We start from the raw sequence: 20,215 nt of genomic DNA, 5'->3' as shown, positions 1-20,215 counted from the left end.
TTTTATAATTGCATGAAATACTTTGGCCACAAAAAAAAATGTGAGAGGAGACTGCTCTTATTTTACTAAAACACCTCCTCAAAGATCCCACCAATGCCTGATCCCTCCCACAGCTCTTCCCGGGGGGCTCTGAAGTGTGCCCATTTCCAAAGCTCTTGCTCAATATCCCGGCATATGTAGAGCTTCTAGTCTTGTGTTCTCTTCTTGGATACAGAGTGATTTCAGTTACAACCTGCACTACATCCCTAAGACTTCTCCCCTGAATGTGTCTGCTGAGCTCTGACTTTCATCTAAAGCCTGGACCAATCTCACTGTAAACGTACCTGTCTTTGGTGGTGTGCAGTGAAGTCTTGCTTGTGGGTAAATCATGTGTGTCAGCGTCAGGCTTGCCCACAAGTGGTGGTGATTTCTGGATAAAGCCTCAGCCACACTTGTTTTGTTGTTGTTGTTATGTGCCATCGAGTCGCTTGCGACTCATAGCGACCCTATATGTACAAGAGCTCTAAATGCTGTTCTATCCTGTGCCAACCTAGCCATCACAAACGCACTTTTTCCCACCACTCCAGTCACAGAATCGATCCAACTCATCGAAGGTCTTCCTCTCCTTCGCCACCCCTCCACTCTGCCAAACATGATGTCACTCTCCAAGGACCAGTTCCTCCTTGCAACATGCCCAAAGTATGTCAGAAGAAGCTTCAGAATCCTTGACTCCAAGGAGCATTCCGGCTTCACCCTCTCCAGGACAAACCTGTTTGTTCTCCTAGCAGTCCACGGTGTATTCAACACTCTTTTCCAGTGCCACAGCTCAAAGGCATCAATTCTCTTTCTGTCAACCCTATTCACTGTCCAACTCTCTGATGCATAGCACGCAATTGTGAAGACTATAGCCTGGATCAGGCGCACCTAAGTCTCCAGTCTGAGGTCGTTGCTCTTCAGTACTCTTGAGAGGTCACACTAAGGGCCATGTAAGGCCTTGCCCCCGGCCGTGTCCTCTGACTTGTGCTGAGATGAATCTTCAGGAGAAAACTTTGCACACGTTTCCTGCAAGCGTGTGGCTTCTCCTGTGTGTGTCGACTGGTGCAGCTGGAACTCTGACTTGGAGGTATAGCCCCGACCGCACTCCAGGCACACAAAAGGCTTCTCGCCCCAGTGTGTCCTCTGGTGCGTCCGGAAGCTGGAGTTCCAGGTGAAGCCCCGCCCACACTCCATGCACACGTACAGCTTCTCACCCAAGTGCATCTTCTGGTGCGTGAGCAGGGCCACCTTCTGCCTGAAGCCTCGACCGCACTCCCTGCACGCGTACGGCTTCTCCGTGGAGTGTGTACTCTGGTGTTTAACCAGGGCCGACTTCCAGGTAAAGCGCCGGCCGCACTGCGCGCACTGGAAAGGCCTCTCCCCTGAGTGCGTCTTCTGATGCCGGATGACCGAGGACTTGCGGGAGAAGCCCTGGCCGCACGTCCTGCACGCGTACGGCTTCCCGCTGCTGTGGGACCGCTGGTGTCTGATGAGCTGGGTCTTCTGCGTGTAGCCCCGCTCACACTGCAGGCACATGTACACTTTGTCCGCCGAGTATGTCCTCTGGTACATGACGAGGTGGGCTTTCCCGCCGTCCTGCTCGCGCCTGAGGAACACGGGAGAGCCCTGGGCTGCGTGTGCCTTCTGGTGCGTGAGGAAGGGGCCCCTCTCTGCGAATCTTTCCCCGCACTCGTCGCACTTGTATAGCCACCCTGCCACGTGCGTCCCCTGATGCCTCACCAAGTTGGACTTCCAGGCAAAGGTGCGCCCGCAGTCCCTGCACTTGAAAGGCTTCTCCCCCGAGTGGATGCGCTGGTGCCTGGACAGGGAGGCCCGCTGGGTGAAGAGGCGCCCGCAGCATTTGCACCCATACGACTTCTGCTCCAGCGAGTGCGTCTTCTGGTGTGCGAGGAGGTCTGCCTCCTCCATAAAGGCTTGCTTGCATTCCAGGCACATGTAAACCCTCTCCCCTGGGTGTGTCCACTGGTGTTTGATGAGACTTGACTTGCAGTAAAAGCTCTGGCCACACTCGCTACACACAAAGGCCTTCTCCTTGACGTGGGCTGCGGGCTTCACGGTGAGGCTTAATTTCAGGTCACCATCTGAGGTGCCAAACCTTGGGGTTCCTAATGCCGTCCAGCCTTGGTCCCCTTCCATTGGGGCTGCATGGCCTTCTCCAGGGCGTGCTGTCTGATTTGGGAGAGGGCTAGAGAAGCCCTTTGAAGTCACTCCCGTTCCTGTTCCCTTACACCCGGGTGTGGAGACTTCACTCTCCTCATCGTCAGAGTTCCCACTCCAGCAGCTCTCCCTGGAATCCCGCTCCTCCTGCAGCTTCTGCCTGAGGACCGGAACCCCCGGGTGGAAGTGATGATCTGAGCCCAGGCCTGGGAAGGTCTCCAGTACGTGCTGGCCCAGGAACCTCCGACAGCAGAAAGACAGAAGGCAGAGGCGACAGGAGTGGAAGCCTGGCTTTGCTTCTGCTGGAGAGAGAAAGTTTTCCATTAGAACGGCCGGGACGGGGTTTGCCTGGACTGTCCTCCGTCTCTTGAGACAGGCAGCCTCTCGCCTCTGATGGGCATGATTAAGCGCTTCACGGCCACTCTGTAGCCACGGGGTCAGAAGCAGCTTATGAGTACCCCATGACTGCACCTGCACAACACAGTAGCTCTCACACCACTAATTCGTTGATATTCCATTTTTACCATTTGCAGCGGAGCTCTGGTGGCCTAGTGGCAAGAAGCTGCGTCGCAATCCCAAAGGCACACAGTTCGAGGCCACCAAGCTGCTCTGCAGGAAAGGGTAGGCAATCTCCTCCCATGCAATTAACTGCCTCTAAAAATCAGCTATGGGTCAGTGCTGACTTTCTGGTACACAACAACTATCACTGTTATAGGAGGAACTTTGGTGATGCAATGCTTAAAGCACTCAACAGTTTACCAAAAAATGCCAGTGGTTTGAATGCAACAACCACTCTGTGGGGAAAGTGTGTGGCCGTCAGAGTCCATTAAGATTTATGGGCGGAGAAACCCCCAGGGCCCTAACTGAATGAAGTGGCTGCAATGTTTGAGGATGACAGACCACACTAAAGCCTTTTCAGCATGTCAGTCAGACTAGAAGCTGCTCAAGGAAGCTCCAGACGCTGCTTCTGCCTGATAGACGCTTTAAGAGAAATTCACTTCCCAAGTCACACTGATATGTAAAGATGGACGGAAACGGCAACTGTTAACAATGGGCCCGAGTGAATCAGAGACCAGGAGGATGGCACAGGGCAGGCAGGGTTCAGGCCACTGTTCAAGGGCTGCTGTGAGGCACAGGCGATGCAACAGCACCTCATAGCAACCACTCAAAACACCTTGCTACTACCTAGAAATACCAGTTCTATGACCTCTGTGGAAGGGTCCTTTGTGACTTATTACATAAAAAAGAGATTGAGAGACATTTAAAAGAAATCATTCTAAGGGAGTTCTGGTGGCCTAGTGGCAAGAAGCTGCACTGCAATCCCAGAGGTATGCAGTTCGAATCCACCAGGCGGGGTAATCTCCTTCTGTGTACCAGTCAGATCCAATTCAATGGTACACACACACACACAAAATAATAAAAATTAAAAATAGGGGAGCTCTGGTGGCCTAGTGGTAAGGAGCTGCAACTACAATCCCAGAGGTGCACGGTTCAAATCCACCAGATGCTCTGCCAGGGAAGGAGGGACAATCTCCTCCAGCACCAGTCAGATCTGATTTGATGGTACACTCACACAAAAATAATAAAATATATTAAGTATGAATTTAAAAAAAAATTAAGAATAAATCATTCTAGCAGCTATTATGTCTGGTTCTCTAGAGCTGTTAACATTTGAGATTCCACAATGGGATATTGTTAGGAAACCACAATTTACTCTATGGTCTTTGCAATCACTTGTGCATCAGAGAGTTGGACAATGATTAGGATAGAAGGAGAATTGATGCCTTTGAGCTGTGGTGCTGGAGAAGAGAATTGAATGTACCATGGACTGCCAAGAAAACAGATTCATCCTGGAGAGGGCTGCTCCTTGAAGGCAAGGATTCTGGGGCTTCGTCTGATATACTTTGGATATGCAGCAAGGAGGGACCAGTCCTTGGAGAGGGCCATCATGCTTGGTGGGGTGGAGGGACAGCGCAGGAGGAGAAGACCCTCTAGGAGGTGGATTGATTCAGTGACTTGGGTAATCGGGATGGGTGTGTCAGAGGCAGTGCGACTGGCACAGGATAGAGCAGGGTTTAGGGCTGTTGTACACAGGGTCGCTATGAGTTGCAAGCGGCTCGATGGCACATAACAACAACAAACATAAAAGAGGCTCCCAAACACCTCCCTGTGGACTACACCCAGAGCTCCCTTCTGATATTCAGGAAACTGGGACAACGACTTGTAGTCAGGGGATTATAACTCACAGCCTCTCCAGAGACAGAACTGCTCCCCAGCGACTCCGAACCTCGAGATCTCTACTGCAGCCTCCACCTCCTGTGGAATCACCAGCTGCTAGATTTGAACAGCTGACTTTCTGGTTGGCAGTGGGATGCTCAAGCACCACCAAAGCTCCTGGAGCACCCGGCAGGTGGCCAACACATGACCAGTGATAAAGGAAGGAACAGAAAAGGGGGGCGCAGCCTCACCCAGCGAGAGCAGGTTGAGGTACGTGTCCACCATCACCTCTCTGTACAGGTTCTTCTGCTCGGAGGTCAGGACCTTCCACTCTGCCCTGGTCACGCCCACAGTGACATCCTCGAAGGTGACCGGCTCCTAGAGTCAGCAAGCAAAGGCGACCACCATCAGTTTTCCCAATGACAAGCGTTTAACGGGGACCCCCCAAAAAAAACCTGCATCTGAAGTGGTTAATGCGATTCTTTGCTGAGAAGATTGTTCTCCACAGGAAGTTCCTCTGGACTGTGCTGTATTCTGGACTTTGTGATCAAATCCACGGGAAGCCCCACCACAAGCACAGAACACCTTCTAGAACACAGAGAGAGACCTGTGAGAACCGCAGCAGCACGCATGTGAGTGACCAGGAGAGTCCATGATGGAGGATTACCAGTACGATGGGCTAGCCAAGGGCACAGGCCGCATGGTCGTGCTGTCTGGTTTGGGAGCAGGCTGGAGAATCCCCTTGAAGTCACTCCCGTGCCTGTTCCCCTTGTCACTGTCCAGTTTTCTGATACACAGCATGTAACTGCAAAGACTATGGCCTGGATCAGGTGCACCTTAGTATCCAGACTGACGTCATTGCTCTTCAGTACTCTGGAGCTGTCCCTGATAGCAGACTTTCCCAATGAGTCTTTTGATTTCCTGGCTGCTGGTATCAGAGTGTTGATAAGGAAGCCAAGCAAACAGAAGCTGTTAACCATCGCAGTCTCTTCACCCCCTATCAAATCAACCCAGTGGTGAAAATCTTTGTTTTCTTGATGTTGAGCTTCAATCCATATTGAAGGCTGCAGTCCTTGACCTTCTGTAGCAAGTGCTTCAGTTTCAGCAAGCAGGGTTGTGTCATCTGCATAACGCAGGTTATTGATGAGTCTTCCTCCAATCCTGATGCCACATTCCTCCTCATAGAGCCCAGCCTCCCAGATAATCAGTTCTGTATACAGACTGCATAGGTATGGAGATGGGCCACATTCCTGGCGTACACCCTTCTGAATTTTGAACCATGCAGTGTTTCCTGGCTCTGTTCTGACAGCTGCCTCCTGGTCCAAGAATAAATTTCACATCAGCACAATCATGTGTTCTGTCATTCCCACCCTTCTCAGAGTCAGCCACAATTTGTTGTGATCCACACAAACATCTTTGCACAATCAATGAAACACAGATATATATTCCTTTAGTGTTCTCTGCTTTCAGCCAAAATCCATCTAACGTTAGCTGTAATATCCCTAGTACCATGGCATCTTCTAAATCCAGCATGTACATCTGGCAGTTCTCTGTTGATGTGCTGCTCTAGTTGGTTTTGAATAATTTTCAGCAGAATCTTGCTTGCATGTGATATTAATGATATTGTTTAATAATCTGTCAGGTCACCTTTCTTTGGAATGCGAACAAAAATATGGATCCCTTCTTGTGCCAGATTTCTTGGCACAACTTGATGAGTGCATCCAGGGCAGAATCTGTTGAAATATATCAACTGGTATATCGCCAATTCCTGGGGCCTTGTTTTTTGCCAATTCTTTCAGAGCAGCTTGGACTTCTTCCTTTATCACCACAGGCTCTTGCTCATACATTGTTTCATAAAATTCTTCTGTCAGCCAATTCCTTTTGGTACAGTGACTGTATACTCTTTCTATCTTCTTTTAACACTTTTTAATACGTCACTTACTATTCTGCCCAAATCATGGTTAAGTATTGCAACTCGAGGCTTCTCAGATAATTTGCTCAGCATACAGTCTGAACAGGTATGGATATAGAATACAACCCTGACACACTCCCTTCCCAATTCCAAACCATGCAGTGCTCCCCTGCTCCATTCACACACTCTGTTCGCACAACAGCCTTCTGATCCAGGTAAGGTTCTTGATGAACACCATCAAGTGCCCTGGGATTCCCATTCTTCTCAGTGTCAGCCACAACTTGTCATGGCCCACACAGTCAAGCGCCTTTGCACAGTCAATAAAGCACAATCAGACTTTCTTCTAGTATTCCTTACTTTCAGCCAGGATCCATCTGACATCAGTAATGATAGCCACGCAGTCCATTTAATACTCTTCTCCAGCACCACCGCTCAAAGGCATCAATTCTCCTCCTAACATCCCTAGTCCCTGTCCGGCTTTCTGACGCAGAGCCAATCCCCAATTACCCAGAGCCTGGATCAGGCGCACCTTAGTCTCCAGATTGACACTATTGCTCTTCAGCACTCTGGAGAGGTCCCTGAGAGCAGACTTACCCCAGGTAAATTGTCCTTTGATTGCCTGGCTGCTGTTGGAGTGTTTTCCAAGAGTGTTGATTTTAAGTAACAAAAATATTACTCATGTTTTAATTCCCTGGAGTTTTAATACTAATCCTGGGTCCATTTTCCAGTATGAAAAAGAAAATGCAGAAGCCCTTCAAAAATGCATAATATGGACCCTGACAGAAAGGCAGGGATGCTGAAATGCCAGTGGCCGCTTCCCTTCCCAAGAAAGAGCATTCTAGGCTATTTTCTGAAATGGGCAGCACTTCTGCCACTTCAGGGGAGGGGGTCCCAGCTCACCAGATCTCGGAGCTGCTCTTCTTGGCGCCAGTCAGGAACCTTGGAGAATAGATCTACGGGGAGGAAAGAAGGAAAGGTGTGGGAACGCTGACCTCCCATCTCACTCCCTGCTCCCCGAGCCACACGTGTGGACCAAAGCTGGGGTGCCCGGAGGATCTTCAGCTGAAACTGGAGCTTGGTGCCCCGTCCCTCACGGCCTCCTAACCCTCAACAGCTCTTACCATCTGCCTCACGCTCCTCAGTCAACTTCGCCTCAGTCGCCATATCTGTCCTGCTCTTTGAAGGCACAATCTTCCAATCCCAGGCTCTCCCCCGCCACGAGGATCCGGCGCTGTGATAGCCACGAGGGTTGGTCCAGTTGACTGCCCTGAAATCCAGCCACGGGGCCAGCTGGAGGTCATGTCATCTCCACACACGCTTCTGCTGTCGCCTGGGGTGGTTTCTTCAAACTCCAGGAAGGACCTCGCTTCCTTCCGTGCATCCAGGACCTGCGCGATGCAGAGTCAATGTGATGTTACTGTTCACACAGGCCCCCCTTAGGAGAGACCCAGCTTCTGACACCCTCCTCACCGAACCACCACAGAGATCTGCAATCTGTAGGGAGTCTCTGGATTTTCTACCTTTATTCGTGTCTTCCCTAAAGGCCCTCAACTCTGTCCCTTGACTCGCTCTCTTATCAGTCAAAATTTACTGCATCCTTCTTATCCCTAACACTGCAGAGTCAGGCTCCACGTCCCACAGCAGTTCCTGCTCCATGAGTCAGAACAGACAGGACATAGGCGAGTGCATACTGAGTAAAAGGCTCCTCCTTCTCCCTCCAGACCAACCAGGGCATGTGGCCCTCTGCTGCTCACGCACAAGCCCAAGCGTCCAGCTGCATTCAGCCCCTGTGGCCCTAGACTCTGAGGACTCCTAACTCAACCAGCGCCTGCAGGGCTCAGGACGGCCTTGAAAGGGTAATACCCCAACTTTGCTTTCTGTGTATGTCACGGGATCCAGCTGCCAGACAAGAAAGTGACAGGAAAGGAACCTTTTCAATGCCCTGTAATAAGGTGAAGCTAACACTTTATAAAAAATAATTTAAAAGGAAGAAGTGCTGAGTGAAATATCTCAGTCACAAAAAAAAATACTGCATAGTGCTACTGTTGTAGAATGGGACTGACATCAGGGTTGGGGTAAGACTGAGAAAAATTGGATAAATTATGTATACTGCATTGAAAATGATGAGGGAGAGAACAGTTTAAAAGCGATATATGAGTGGGTGTTATGGTTATGACAAGAGTCCAGAATGAAGGTTGCATAGTGGAGTGTACTTTGTGGGGGAGATTGTATACCGATGAAAGAATTTTACTTTTCAAAGAGAGGAGCAAACTGAGGGGGAGCGGTGGGCAGGGAGAAAAATGCAATAAATGAATGGAAATCCAAAAGCGCTGTAAATGTTCACTATAATTAATTTAAAAAAAATAAAGGAAGTGTCCTTTTAGCCTACAAGGACAATTGAGGACACTTTGTGGTTTGCTTCTGCACCCTGCAATCTATAGCTGATATTCACTCCCTTTTCAGTATCATAATAGACCCTCTGACCCTGTATCAAAGATGCCCTTCTCGGTGAATAGGAAGGCAGAACCTTAACTGATTTATTGCTTGCTGACTTTTCCTGTTTTCCCATTTTGCTTTCCTCTTTACATGACATGCTTTCTTTTTACATGACTACCCTTCTTTTTCAGTTATTGTTAGGTGCCATCGAGTCCAATACGACTCAGTGACCCCATGCAACAGACCTGAACCCCGCCCTATCCTGTGCCACACCAAAAACAAGCAACATGTCCAATGTATGTGACGTAAAGCCTCATCATTCTTGCCTCCAAAGAGCACTCCGTTTGCACTCTCTTCTAATAGGAGGTCTCAAAAACCTCTGCTTTTCAGCCACTTCAGTATCCTGGCCATCATCAATCACAAAGGAACTCCAGTGGCTTAGTGGCAAGAAGCTGCGCTACAATACCAAAAACACACAGTTCAAATCCACCAGCTGCTCTAGGGTAGAAGGATAGGCAGTCTCTCCTCCTGCATAATTAACTACCTTTGAAAACCCACTGGATACAATCCCAGAGGCGCACAGTCCGAATCCACCAGATGCTCTGCCGGGGAAGGAGGGACAATCTCCTCCTGTACCAGTCAGATCTGATTTGACGGTACACGCACACAAAAATTTAAAAAAAAAGAAAAGAAAACCCACTGGAGAGTCAGCTATGGGTCGGTTCCAACTCAATAGTACACAACAAGAATATTAGTTATAAAGCAAATCCTCCCCACCACCGACCAGTGTTCAGCCAATCCCCAATTACTCAGGGGATGCCAATCAAGTCGAGGCTTGTTAATTACCAGTGGAGAACAGACTAAAAGCATGAAACTGTTTACAGTTTATCAAGAAAACATCCACTCCAGGAATCCCTTGAATAAAAAGTAGCAACCCTCCAGAGGTAAGAAATAAGCCAAGAGCTATGTCTCCAACTTGCTGCTACAAGGAAGCAGAGCTTGGTGCCTGCGTGGGGAATCTCCCAAGTTATTTTTCCAAAGTGCCAAAGTAAAGTATTGGACTACACACAGGCTCTTCAAAATTCTACCTTGAGACACTACTGGCCAGAGCTCAGTGGCAAAATAAGACACAAGATCCTTCTTGAATTCAACAGGCTCAGATTGTGTCTTCATAGGAGAGGCCACACAAGAGGGATGTAAAAAATATCTGATATATCTATAGATGTATCAGGCCTTTTGTTCATAGGATTGCTATGAGTCATGCTCCACTCGATGGCAATCAACAACAATATGTCTATCTCAACAACATATGTGTAACTCAACATATGTGTATCGCAACAATATATATATCTCAACATATATGTATATATCAATAACATGTTTATCTCAGCAACATGTATGTATATCGCAACAACGTATATCATATATATATAAATATATATAAAAGCAGGAGTGGCATCCACTTCCAAAATAGCTTGCCTCCAGAAACTCTATGAACCTGGAGAAAGGATGAAAGTTATACAAGTGTCCAGGTCTTTCGTTCACAGGGTCGCTATGAGTTATTACCTATGACTCCATGGCACTTAACAACAACAAAAATATACATACACACACACACACACACACACACACATATATATATATATATGTGTGTGTGTGTGTGTATATAAATATTTTAGGGAGCTCTGGTGACTTAGTGGTAAGGAATTGTGCTGTCAACCCAAAGGTAAAGAGGTTCATGGTGAGCTCTGGTGGCCTAGTGGCAGGAAACTGCACTGCAATCCCAGAGGTGCGCGGTTCAAATCCACCAGATGCTCTGCTGAAGAAGGAGGAACAATCGCCTCCTGTACCAGTCAGATGCAATTTGACGGTACACACATAAAATAAATAAATAAATAAAAATTATAAAAAAAAAAAAGAGGTTCAAATCCATCAGCTGCTCCATGATAAGACTAACGGGCAGTGTTCTCCTCAGGGATTACAACCTCTGAAAGTTCGCTGAAGTGTCAAACAACATAGCACTTAGGAGCTCCGGTGGCATGGTTAGTGGTAAGGATTTGCGCTGACAACCCCAAAAGCAAGTGGTTCGAATACATCAGCAGCTTGGCGAAAGAAAGATGGACAGTCTCCTCCTGTATTATTTAAAGCCTCTGAAAACCCATGGGAGGGTCAGCTATGAGCCGGTTCTGACTAGACAGCAGATAACCACCACCCATCTCGTTTAACCGGATCTTTCCGGATACCACCATCTCGGTTAACCGGATCTTTGATACGTAAATTCTGGGGTTTTCACTGTAACTCAGAATTGCAGGCTCAAGTACATACGCTCCCTAGCAGGGAAGCCATGGCGCTTGGTTTATGTACAACCTAAGCCGAGCCCCTAACAACAGAGGATTGGAATATATGCCTGATTGAACCATCCCCACTCCGCAATTACTGCGGGGAATGGACAACGGCAACAACCTTTTCTCTTGCGGAAATGTTTGTACTGGGTCAATCCCACCGCCATCCAAATAGAAATTCCAGGCCACTTTCACCCCAGCCCCAACCCTGGATTCTGGGGCTCCGCGACGTGCCCTGCAACTCAAGGATTCAAGGTTGCGTATCACCCAGTTTCCTCTCCACAAATATGGGTCTTGAGCCACCGCAACCTCTGCTCTAAAACTAAACCAAGAGGACACTAAGGTGCTAAGCGGCCAGGTGGAGTGGGGCTCCCGCCGAGGGCCCTAACAATCAGCCCGGACTTTGATACTCTGTCCCATGCAGAGAACACACCGCTGTGCAACACTCTTGGGGCCTAAGTTTGGAGACCACGCTTCAAATCCCGCCGCGGGGGGTTGGCAGGACCCCGCTGGGGATCCATGACCCTGCTGACTTCCCCTCTGCCTCTTTACCCTGCTGGAAAAGGCTCTTTAGAGCCAAGGAGCCCCCCTGACCTGCGTGCTTTAAGTTAGAAAACCACCCTGCAACTCTCCCACCCAAACCTCGCGGACTGCAGCCCCGCTGGCCCACCCGAGGGTCGCTCCTCGCCCACGCGGTGGATGTAGCCGACGTCAGCCATGGTGGCTCGGCTTCTCCAGTCCCCTTAGGATACCTGTTTGTTTATTTATCACATCGGTAGCTAAACCCCTAATAGGGAAGCCTCGCTTGCTTGCCCACCACGGCACAAGTCCAAGCAGCCTTTTTTCGGCAAGTTCCCAGGCGACTTCCGCCTCCGCCCCTCCTTCCAGCGTGATGACGCAAGACGTTTCCCGGTGGGCGGGGACTGCTTGGCCACGTGCAAATAGTTCTAGTCCATAATTCCTAGGGTAAAGGGCCCAGTATGCACCTTCCCGTTGCTGAACTGCATAAAGGTCTGGCAGCTGGCAGGCTGGCAGGCTGGGACTCGTTCCAACGGAGGTACTATTGGAGCAAAACTTGATTATGCAGAGACAGCTCCATAATAGATACAGAGTGTAAAATGATGCAACCACTATGGAAAGCTGTATGGTGCTTTCTCAAAAAGTTACAAATAGAAATACCATTTGACCCAGCAGTTCCTCTACTGGGAATATACCCCAAAGAAACCATAACCGCCACCCAAGCAGATATATGCACACCTATGTTTATCGCGGTTTTGTTCACAATAGCAAAGAGTTGGAAACAACCTAAGTGCCTATCAACAACAACAACAAAAAATTGGATGGAGAAGCTGTGGTATATTCACACAATGGAATACTACACTGCAGTGAAAAAACAAGGAACTCATGAAGTATTAACACAAAATGGGTGACCCTGGAGGACGTTATGCTGGGTGAAATATCTCAGTCACAAAACAATAAATACTGCATAGTGCCACTGTTGTAAAACAGGACTGACATCGGGGTTGGGGTGAGACCGAGAAAGATCGGATAAATTATGTATATTGCATTGAAACATGAGGGAGATTGAAAGATGAGGGAGAGAACTGTTTAAAAGGGATATATGATTAGGTATTACTGTCATGACAGGAGTCCAGAATGAAGGCTGCATAGTGGAGTGGACTTGGGGGAGGGATTGTATAACAATGAGAGAATTTTTCTCTTTTCAAAAGAGAAGAGCGACCTGGGGGGAGAGGTGAGCAGCGAGAAAAATTTTTTATAATATTTTATCTTTTTAATAATTTTAATGAACACATACAGAGAATTTGGATTTCCATTCATTCATTGCTGCACTTCTCTCCCCGCCCAGCCCTCTCCCCCCGCCCCCCAGTTCGCTCCTCTCTTTCAAAAGTAAAAGAAAGACTCCCACCCTGGTACACAATCCCCCCGCACTCCTTCCACCGCCCCAAGTACATTCCACTATGCAGCCTTAATTGTGGACTCTTGTGATAACCATAATACCCTATCATACATCACCTTTAAATTATTCAGTCCCTCATCTGTTTCAGTGCAGTACACACAATTTATCCAGTTTTTCTCAGTCTTACCCCCACCCTGATATCAGTCCCATTTTACAGCAGTGGCACCATGCAATATTTGTCCTTTTGCTGCTGAGATATTTCACTTAGCATAATGTCCTCCAGACTCACCCATTTTGAATACTATTGAATGAATTCCTTGTTTTTCAATGCAGCGTGGTATTCCATTGTGTGAATATACCACAGCTTCTCTACCCATTCGTTTGTTGATGGGCACCTGGGTTGTTTCCAACTCCTTGCTATTGTGACAGAGCTGCGATAAACATAGGTCTGCATATATCTGTTTGGATGTCAGTTATGGTCTCTTTGGGATGTATTCCCAGTAGTGGAATTGCTGGGTCAAATGGTATCTCCATTTGCAACTTTTTGAGAAAACGCCATACCACCTTCCACAGTGGCTGCACCATTTTACATTCCCACCAACGGTGAATAAGGGTTCCAGTTTCCCCACAACCTCGCCAGCATTTGTTGCTTGCTGTTCTGTTAAATTTTGCTATTCTTACTGGGGTGAGATGATATCTCATAGTTGTTTTGATTTGCATCTCTCTTAGAGCTAGGGATTTTGAACATTTCTTCATGTGCTTGTTGGCCATCTGAATGTCTTCTTTGGGGAAGTGTCTATTCATATCCTGTGCCCATTTTTCTACTGGATTATTTACCTTTATCTTGTGATGGAGGAAATTTTTAAAAATAAATTTTAGGTAGGAAAAGGACATGTGCTTGTTATCTTATCGTGGGCATGGACTTCTTTTTTTATTTTTATTATTATTTGTGTGTGTGTACCCTCAAATCAGATTTGACTGGTACAGGAGGAAATTGTTCCTCCTTCTCCAGCAGAGCATCTGGTGGATTTGAACCGCTCATCTCTCAGATTGCAGTGCAGCTTCTTGCCACTAGGTCACCAGAGCTCGTTGGGCATGGACTTCTGTAAATCATTGCACATGTAATATTTAAGATGGAGTCCGTTGTAAAGGCTTCTGGAGTTGCTGGTATCTTATTCTAGGACGTCGCATTTCCTAGCTCATTTAGGCGCTGATAACATCCTCAGCCCCACCTTCATTCCAACCATTACATCCATTCCAACTCCTACCCACTTCGACCCTTGGAGAAAATCACCCAGTGATTAGATCACAATAGGAGGCATTGCTCACAGTAGGAGGCACTGCGCATGCTTGGAAAACTGGCTCAACCCTGTCTACAAAAGCCCACCGGTATTCCTGCAAAGCAAAGCTTTTGGTGCCTGAAAAACCAGTTTTGCATACGGGATTGGATGGGGGAAAGCGAATTTATTATATATCGGAGCCACGTACAGGGAAACTAGATTTTAAAATACTGTTATAGGTTGAAACTAACATTCCTCAAACAACATATTAAAATTTAGAGTCGAAGGTAATAGCAGGTTCAAGTCCTTAATTTTAGCCTAGAAGGATAATTGAGGAATTCTTCCTTATCAAGATCAAGTCCTCGGGTGGTTTCCTCTCCACACTGATCCTGAGCCGAGATCCACTCTTTTTCCGGAGCTGATAGAACCTTCTGACCCTTCAGCAAAGACAACTTTTTCAGTGATTTGGAAACTTTAACTGAACTACTGTTAGATTTGCTCAGACACTCAGACTTTCTTCTATTTCCGTGCTGATCTATTTTTTTTTCTCTATTAATGCACTGAATAAAACTACCTTTTGTTTCCTAAAAAAGTATATTCGCAAGGCAGACTCCCCTAGGTGTCCTTTCTAAATGACCTCTGGCATTACTAACAACTTCTGTTTCCGTGGTCTAATGAAGGAAGTAAGAAAAAAAGACACGGCAGTCACAGTGACTATCTATCTTGTGATAAGCCCTAACCCCCACTGTGAAGGAGGAAAACCTCCAGCGCGTCCTGTGATGACAAAGCCTAACCTGCAGGTGCCACCTTGGGGTCCGCTGTAGGCATCCCCTGTTTGCAGCGCTCTCCTTTTCGAAGGTGCCCCTCAGAGTCCAGGATGGTGAAAACTTCATGCCATATATTTTGGGCATGTTGTCTGGAGGGTGCATTCCTTGGAAAAGGACATCGTGTTGGGAAAGGAAAGGTGGATTGACACAGTGATATTTTTTTATATTTTTTATTATTAGTGTGTGTGTGTGTGTGTGTGTGTGTGTGTGTGTGTACCGTCAAATCGGATCTGTCTGGTACAGGAGGAGATTGTCCCTCCTTTTCCCGGCAGAGCATCTGGTGGATTTGAACCGTGCACCTCTGGGATTGCAGTGCAGCTTCTTGCCACTAGGCCACTGACACAGTGATTTTTGTTTTGTTTTGTTTTTTGTTTTTGACACAGTGATTTTAACAATGGGTTTGAGCATAGCAGAGATGCTGAAGATGGTGCAGGATCTGTTCAGATCTGTGGAGCAATAGGTTGTAGTCGACTTGACAGCACACAGCAACAAACACAACCTTTTCCAAGATAACCCTGCCCTTCCTTCCTAAAGAATTCTAAATAAACATGTGTTCCCGCCCCAGATCCTGAATTGGTAGGTTAGCTAAAAATGCTCCCTCAAAACCTTATCTTAGGGAGCTCTGGTGGCCTAGTGGCAAGAAGCTGCACTGCAATCCCAGAAGTACGCTGTTCCAATCCATCCACCAGATGCGTTGCTGGAGAAGGAGGGGCTATCTCCTCCTGTACAAGTCAGATCCAATTTGATAATACACAATAAAAAAAAATAATAATTAAAATAAAAATACCCTTCTCTTGCTGAGGCAGATTTGCGAAGTTCATAGCCCATTTCCTATACAGCTTTATATAACACATCTCCTTTTTTCTGTTATTGTTGTTCCAACCCCCACCTCTAAGATTTCCCACCACTCTATCTGATGGGAAAATGGTAGTTTTTCTAGTAGCAAAGTTACAGAGGAGACTGAGATAGGCCTGAGTTTTCCAAATCTGTTTCCCCAAGGGAGGTTCTGAGGGAGTATTTTTGTTGTTGTTGTTACATGCCATCGAGTTGTTTGTGACTCATAGCGACCCTATGTGCAACAGCCCTAAACCTTGCTCTATCCTGTGCCAATCGCACCGCCTCTGACACACCCATCCCGATTACCCCAGTCACTGAATCAATCCATCTCATAGAGGTCTTACCCTCCTGCGCTGTCCCTCCACCCTCCCAAGCATGATGTCCTTCTCCAAGGACCTGTCCCTCCTTGTAACATGCCCAAAGTATGTCAGACAAAGCCCCAGAATCCTTGCCTCCAATGAGTAGCTTGATTTAACCCTCTCCAGGGTGAATCTGTTTGTTTTCTTGGCAGTCCGTGATACATTCAATACTCTTCTAGGTTGGGTTAAATGTGTGGGGAAGGGCTCCTGTTTCTTTAGGACTTTGAAGTGAGCTCTGGTGGCCTATAAGGAGCTGCACTGGAAACTAAAGGGTGTGATTCTTTTTAAAAATTTTTATTTTATTAATTTTAATAAACATTTACAGAGATTTTGGATTTCCATTCATTCATTGCCGCACTTTTCTCCCTGCCCACCCCTCCCCATCAGTTCGCTCCCTCTCCGAAAAGAAAAAGAAAAAAGTTTCCTTCATTGGTATACAATTCCCCCATCCCTTCCCCCCCATCCCCCACCCCGAGCACGCTTCTCTACGCAACCTTAATTCTGGATTCCTGTGCTAACCATAATAATCATATATTGCCTCTAATCTGTTCTTTCTCTCATCTGTTTCAATACAGTATACATAATTTATCCATTTTTTTCTCAGTCTTACCCCAACCCTGATGTCAGACCCATTCTACAACAGTGGCACCATGCAGTATTTGTCCCTATTTCACTCAGTATAATGTCCTCCAGGTTGGATCTTGGCTGAAAGCAGGGAATACCAGAGGAATGTCTATCTGTGTTTCATTGACTATGCAAAGGCATTTGACTGTGTAGATCATAACAAACTATGGCTGACTCTGAGAAGAATGGGAATCCCAGAACACTTGATCGTTCTAATGCGAAACTTATACTTGGACCAGGAGGCAGTCGTCAGAACAGAGCAAGGGAACACTGCATGGTTCAAAATTGGGAAGGGCGTACGCCAGGGATGCATCCTATCTCCATGCCTTTTCAACCTATATGCAGAACAGATTATCTGGGAGGCTGGGCTCTATAAGGAGAAATGTGGGGTCAAGATTGGTGGACGATTTATCAACAATCTGCGTTATGCAGATGACACAACCCTGCTTGCTGAAACTGAAGAGCACCTGAAGCGCCTGCTGCAGACTGTCAAGGACTGCAGCCTACAATATGGATTGAGGCTCAATGTCAAGAAGACAAAGATTCTCACCACTGGACCAATTGGCAGCATCAGGATGGATGGTGAAGAGATTGAGATTGTACACAGCTTTAGTTTGCTTGGCTCCATAGTCAACAGTCTTGGCACCAGCAGCCAGGAAATTAAAAGGCGCATTGCCATGGGAAAGTCTGCTGTTAGGGACCTCTCCAAAGTGCTGAAGAGCAGTGGTGTCTCTCTGGAGACTAACGTGCTCCTGATCACGTCTTCGCCATGGTCTTCGCGATCACTTGTTATGCATCAGAGAGTTGGACAATGACCAGGGAGGATAGAAGGAGAATTGATGCCTTTGAACTGTGATGCTGGAGAAGAGTATTGAGAATACCATGGACTGCTAGGAAAACAAACAGATTTGTCCTGGAAAGGGTTAAACCAGGTGGCTTCTTGGAGGCAAGGATTCTGAGGCTCCATCTAACATACTTTGGACATGTTGTGAGGAGAGACCGGTCCTTAGAGAGGGACATCATGCTTGGGAGGGTGGAGGGACGGTGCAGGAGAGGAAGGCCCTCTATGAGGTGGATTGATTCAGTGACTGGGATAATTGGGATGGGAGTGTTGTAGACAGTGCGACTGGCACAGGACAGAGCAGAGTTTAGGGCTGTTGTACATAGGGTCGCTATGAGTCGCAGGCGACTCGACGGCACATAACAACAACAACAACAATGTCCTCCAGGGTCACCCATTTTGAATAATATTGCATGAGTTCCTTGTTTTTCAATGCAGCGTAGTATTCCATTGTGTGAATATACCACAGCTTCTCTATCCATTCGTTTGTTGATGGGCACTTAGGTTGCTTCCAACTTTTTGCTATTGTAAACAAAGCTGTGATAAACATGGGTGTGCATAAGGCTGTGATTCTTATTTACAAAAGCAGATGGCCAGGTCTTTCTTCCGCAGGGCCGCTGGATGGGTTGAAACCAACCTATCTTGTTTGCACCACCCGGTAACCTTCGGCACATACCTAAACCTACTCTCAGGGCCCTCGAGTCAAAACTGACACATAGCTGACCCTCTACTGGGATTCTGACATGGGAGGAGATTGCCTCCCTCGCTCGCAAAGCCTCTGGTGGATGTGAAACACACAGGCAAATATATTAGCAAATGGACATCAGTGAGTCTGAATTTTTTTTAAATGAGTGCTTGAGGAGGAGAGGTGTCGACAGACCTAACAGCGACTTGTATGGAGAACTATGACAGAGCTGAGAGTTCCACCCCAGGATGACGCAGGCCGATGCAAACAGAAGGGTAGGGCACAGGTACAGTTGGAAAGACAGGTGTTTGTAAATCCCACCAGGAAGCCCATCTTTCCACTAGGATTACACTAGTAGCTTTTCTTTGGGTATATGAGCAGGAGTTGTCCCAGGCAGTCTCCCTGCTGGAACCCCCTGCTTGCTCTGTGGGGAAAAATATGAGGCTGTGTGATTCCACAACGGTCACAACTTTTAGCAATCCTATGATGGCAGTTCTGTCCTGTAGGGCTGGTATCAGTGAAACGGACTCAAAACCAACGGGTCTGAGGATTATTAGTCATCTCAAACACACTGCCACTGATTCGGAACTGACCCACTGGAAACTGCATGAGAGGAGACTGGCTGTCCCTCTCCTGAGGTGTCACTGCGGGATACAAACCTCCAGGGGTCATGGGCTTTGGGTTAGCAGTGAAAATCATAAGAATTTACAACAAATATATCAACAAATACAAGGGGGCCAGGCAATGAACTTCTCAAGCAAGCCTCACACTGTTTTCCACTGTAAGTAGTAGGTATGAAAGTTAGCCTTTTCCTTTTATTAACACTCTAAGTCATACACACATTGATAAAGATTGCTCAAAATACTTTGTTGTTGTTCTGTGCTGTCAATTCTCCTGCGATTCATAGAGACCCTATGTACAGTAGCTCTAAACCCTGCCTTATTCTGAGCCAGTCTCACTGACTCTGACACACCTACTCCTATCCTCCCAGTTACTGTGTCAATCCATCTCATCTGGGGTCTTCCTCTCCTATGCTATTCTCCCACCCTTCCAAGTATGATGTCCTTCTCCAAAGACTGGTCCCTTCTGGCCATGTGTCCAAAATATGTGAGATGGAGCTTCAAAGTCTGTGCCTTCAAGGAGCAACTTGGTTTCACCCTCTCCAGGGTTTAACTATTAATTATTTTGGCAGTCCATGGTATGTTCAGTACTCTTCTCCAGCACCACAACTCAAAGGCATCAATTGTTCTGTTATCCTTGGTTCCTGGACAGCTCTCTGATGCACAGCTCTCTGATGCATAGCAAGGAATTGTGAAGACCATGGCCATGAATCAGGTGTACCTTAGTTTCTAGGCTGACATCATTGCTCTTTAGCACTCTCAAGAAGTCCCTGACAGTGGATTTCCCTAATCAATTCCTCTTCTGATTTCCTGAGTGCAAATCTCCTCGTTCACTTAGTATAAAAAATGGAATGACAAGAAAATGTAATGACTGGGAAAAAACATTTGGCAATACTGTTTCAGACAAGGGTCTCATATCAGAAGTTTACAGAATGTCTTCTGTAAATTTTCACTGAAATTAATAACAAATTTAAATTAAAAAAAAAGAATTAAGTTAGAGTAAGAATGGCAATGGAACCACCTTACCACTGTAACTTGATTTGTGCCACTATTAGAACCTCTACTCAGAATATTATTGCTTTTCAATTTTTGACTCATGCACTTTTAACTTGTTAGTTAAATTT

The 20,215-nt window shown here is 46.9% G+C and overlaps 1 protein-coding gene across 1 annotated transcript; it reads right to left on the bottom strand.

Moving 5' to 3' along the window:
• Positions 1-954: 954 nt before the first annotated feature.
• Positions 955-11,819, bottom strand: LOC102854226 (zinc finger protein 343-like). The gene is made up of 6 exons (XM_006898701.1): positions 11,743-11,819; positions 7,444-7,589; positions 7,223-7,275; positions 4,662-4,788; positions 1,756-2,495; positions 955-1,611 (listed from the first exon to the last, which is right to left on the bottom strand). The coding sequence occupies exons 1-6, from the start codon at positions 11,817-11,819 to the stop codon at positions 955-957; spliced, it is 1,800 nt and encodes a 599-aa protein (XP_006898763.1).
• Between the last annotated feature and the right edge of the window lie 8,396 nt (positions 11,820-20,215).

The sequence above is a fragment of the Elephantulus edwardii genome, unplaced genomic scaffold (genome assembly GCF_000299155.1).
Source record: "Elephantulus edwardii isolate Elephantulus edwardi_28Jun2011 unplaced genomic scaffold, EleEdw1.0 scaffold00236, whole genome shotgun sequence".
Lineage (NCBI taxonomy): Eukaryota > Metazoa > Chordata > Mammalia > Macroscelidea > Macroscelididae > Elephantulus > Elephantulus edwardii.
This window is presented reverse-complemented; position numbering and strand designations above follow the sequence as displayed.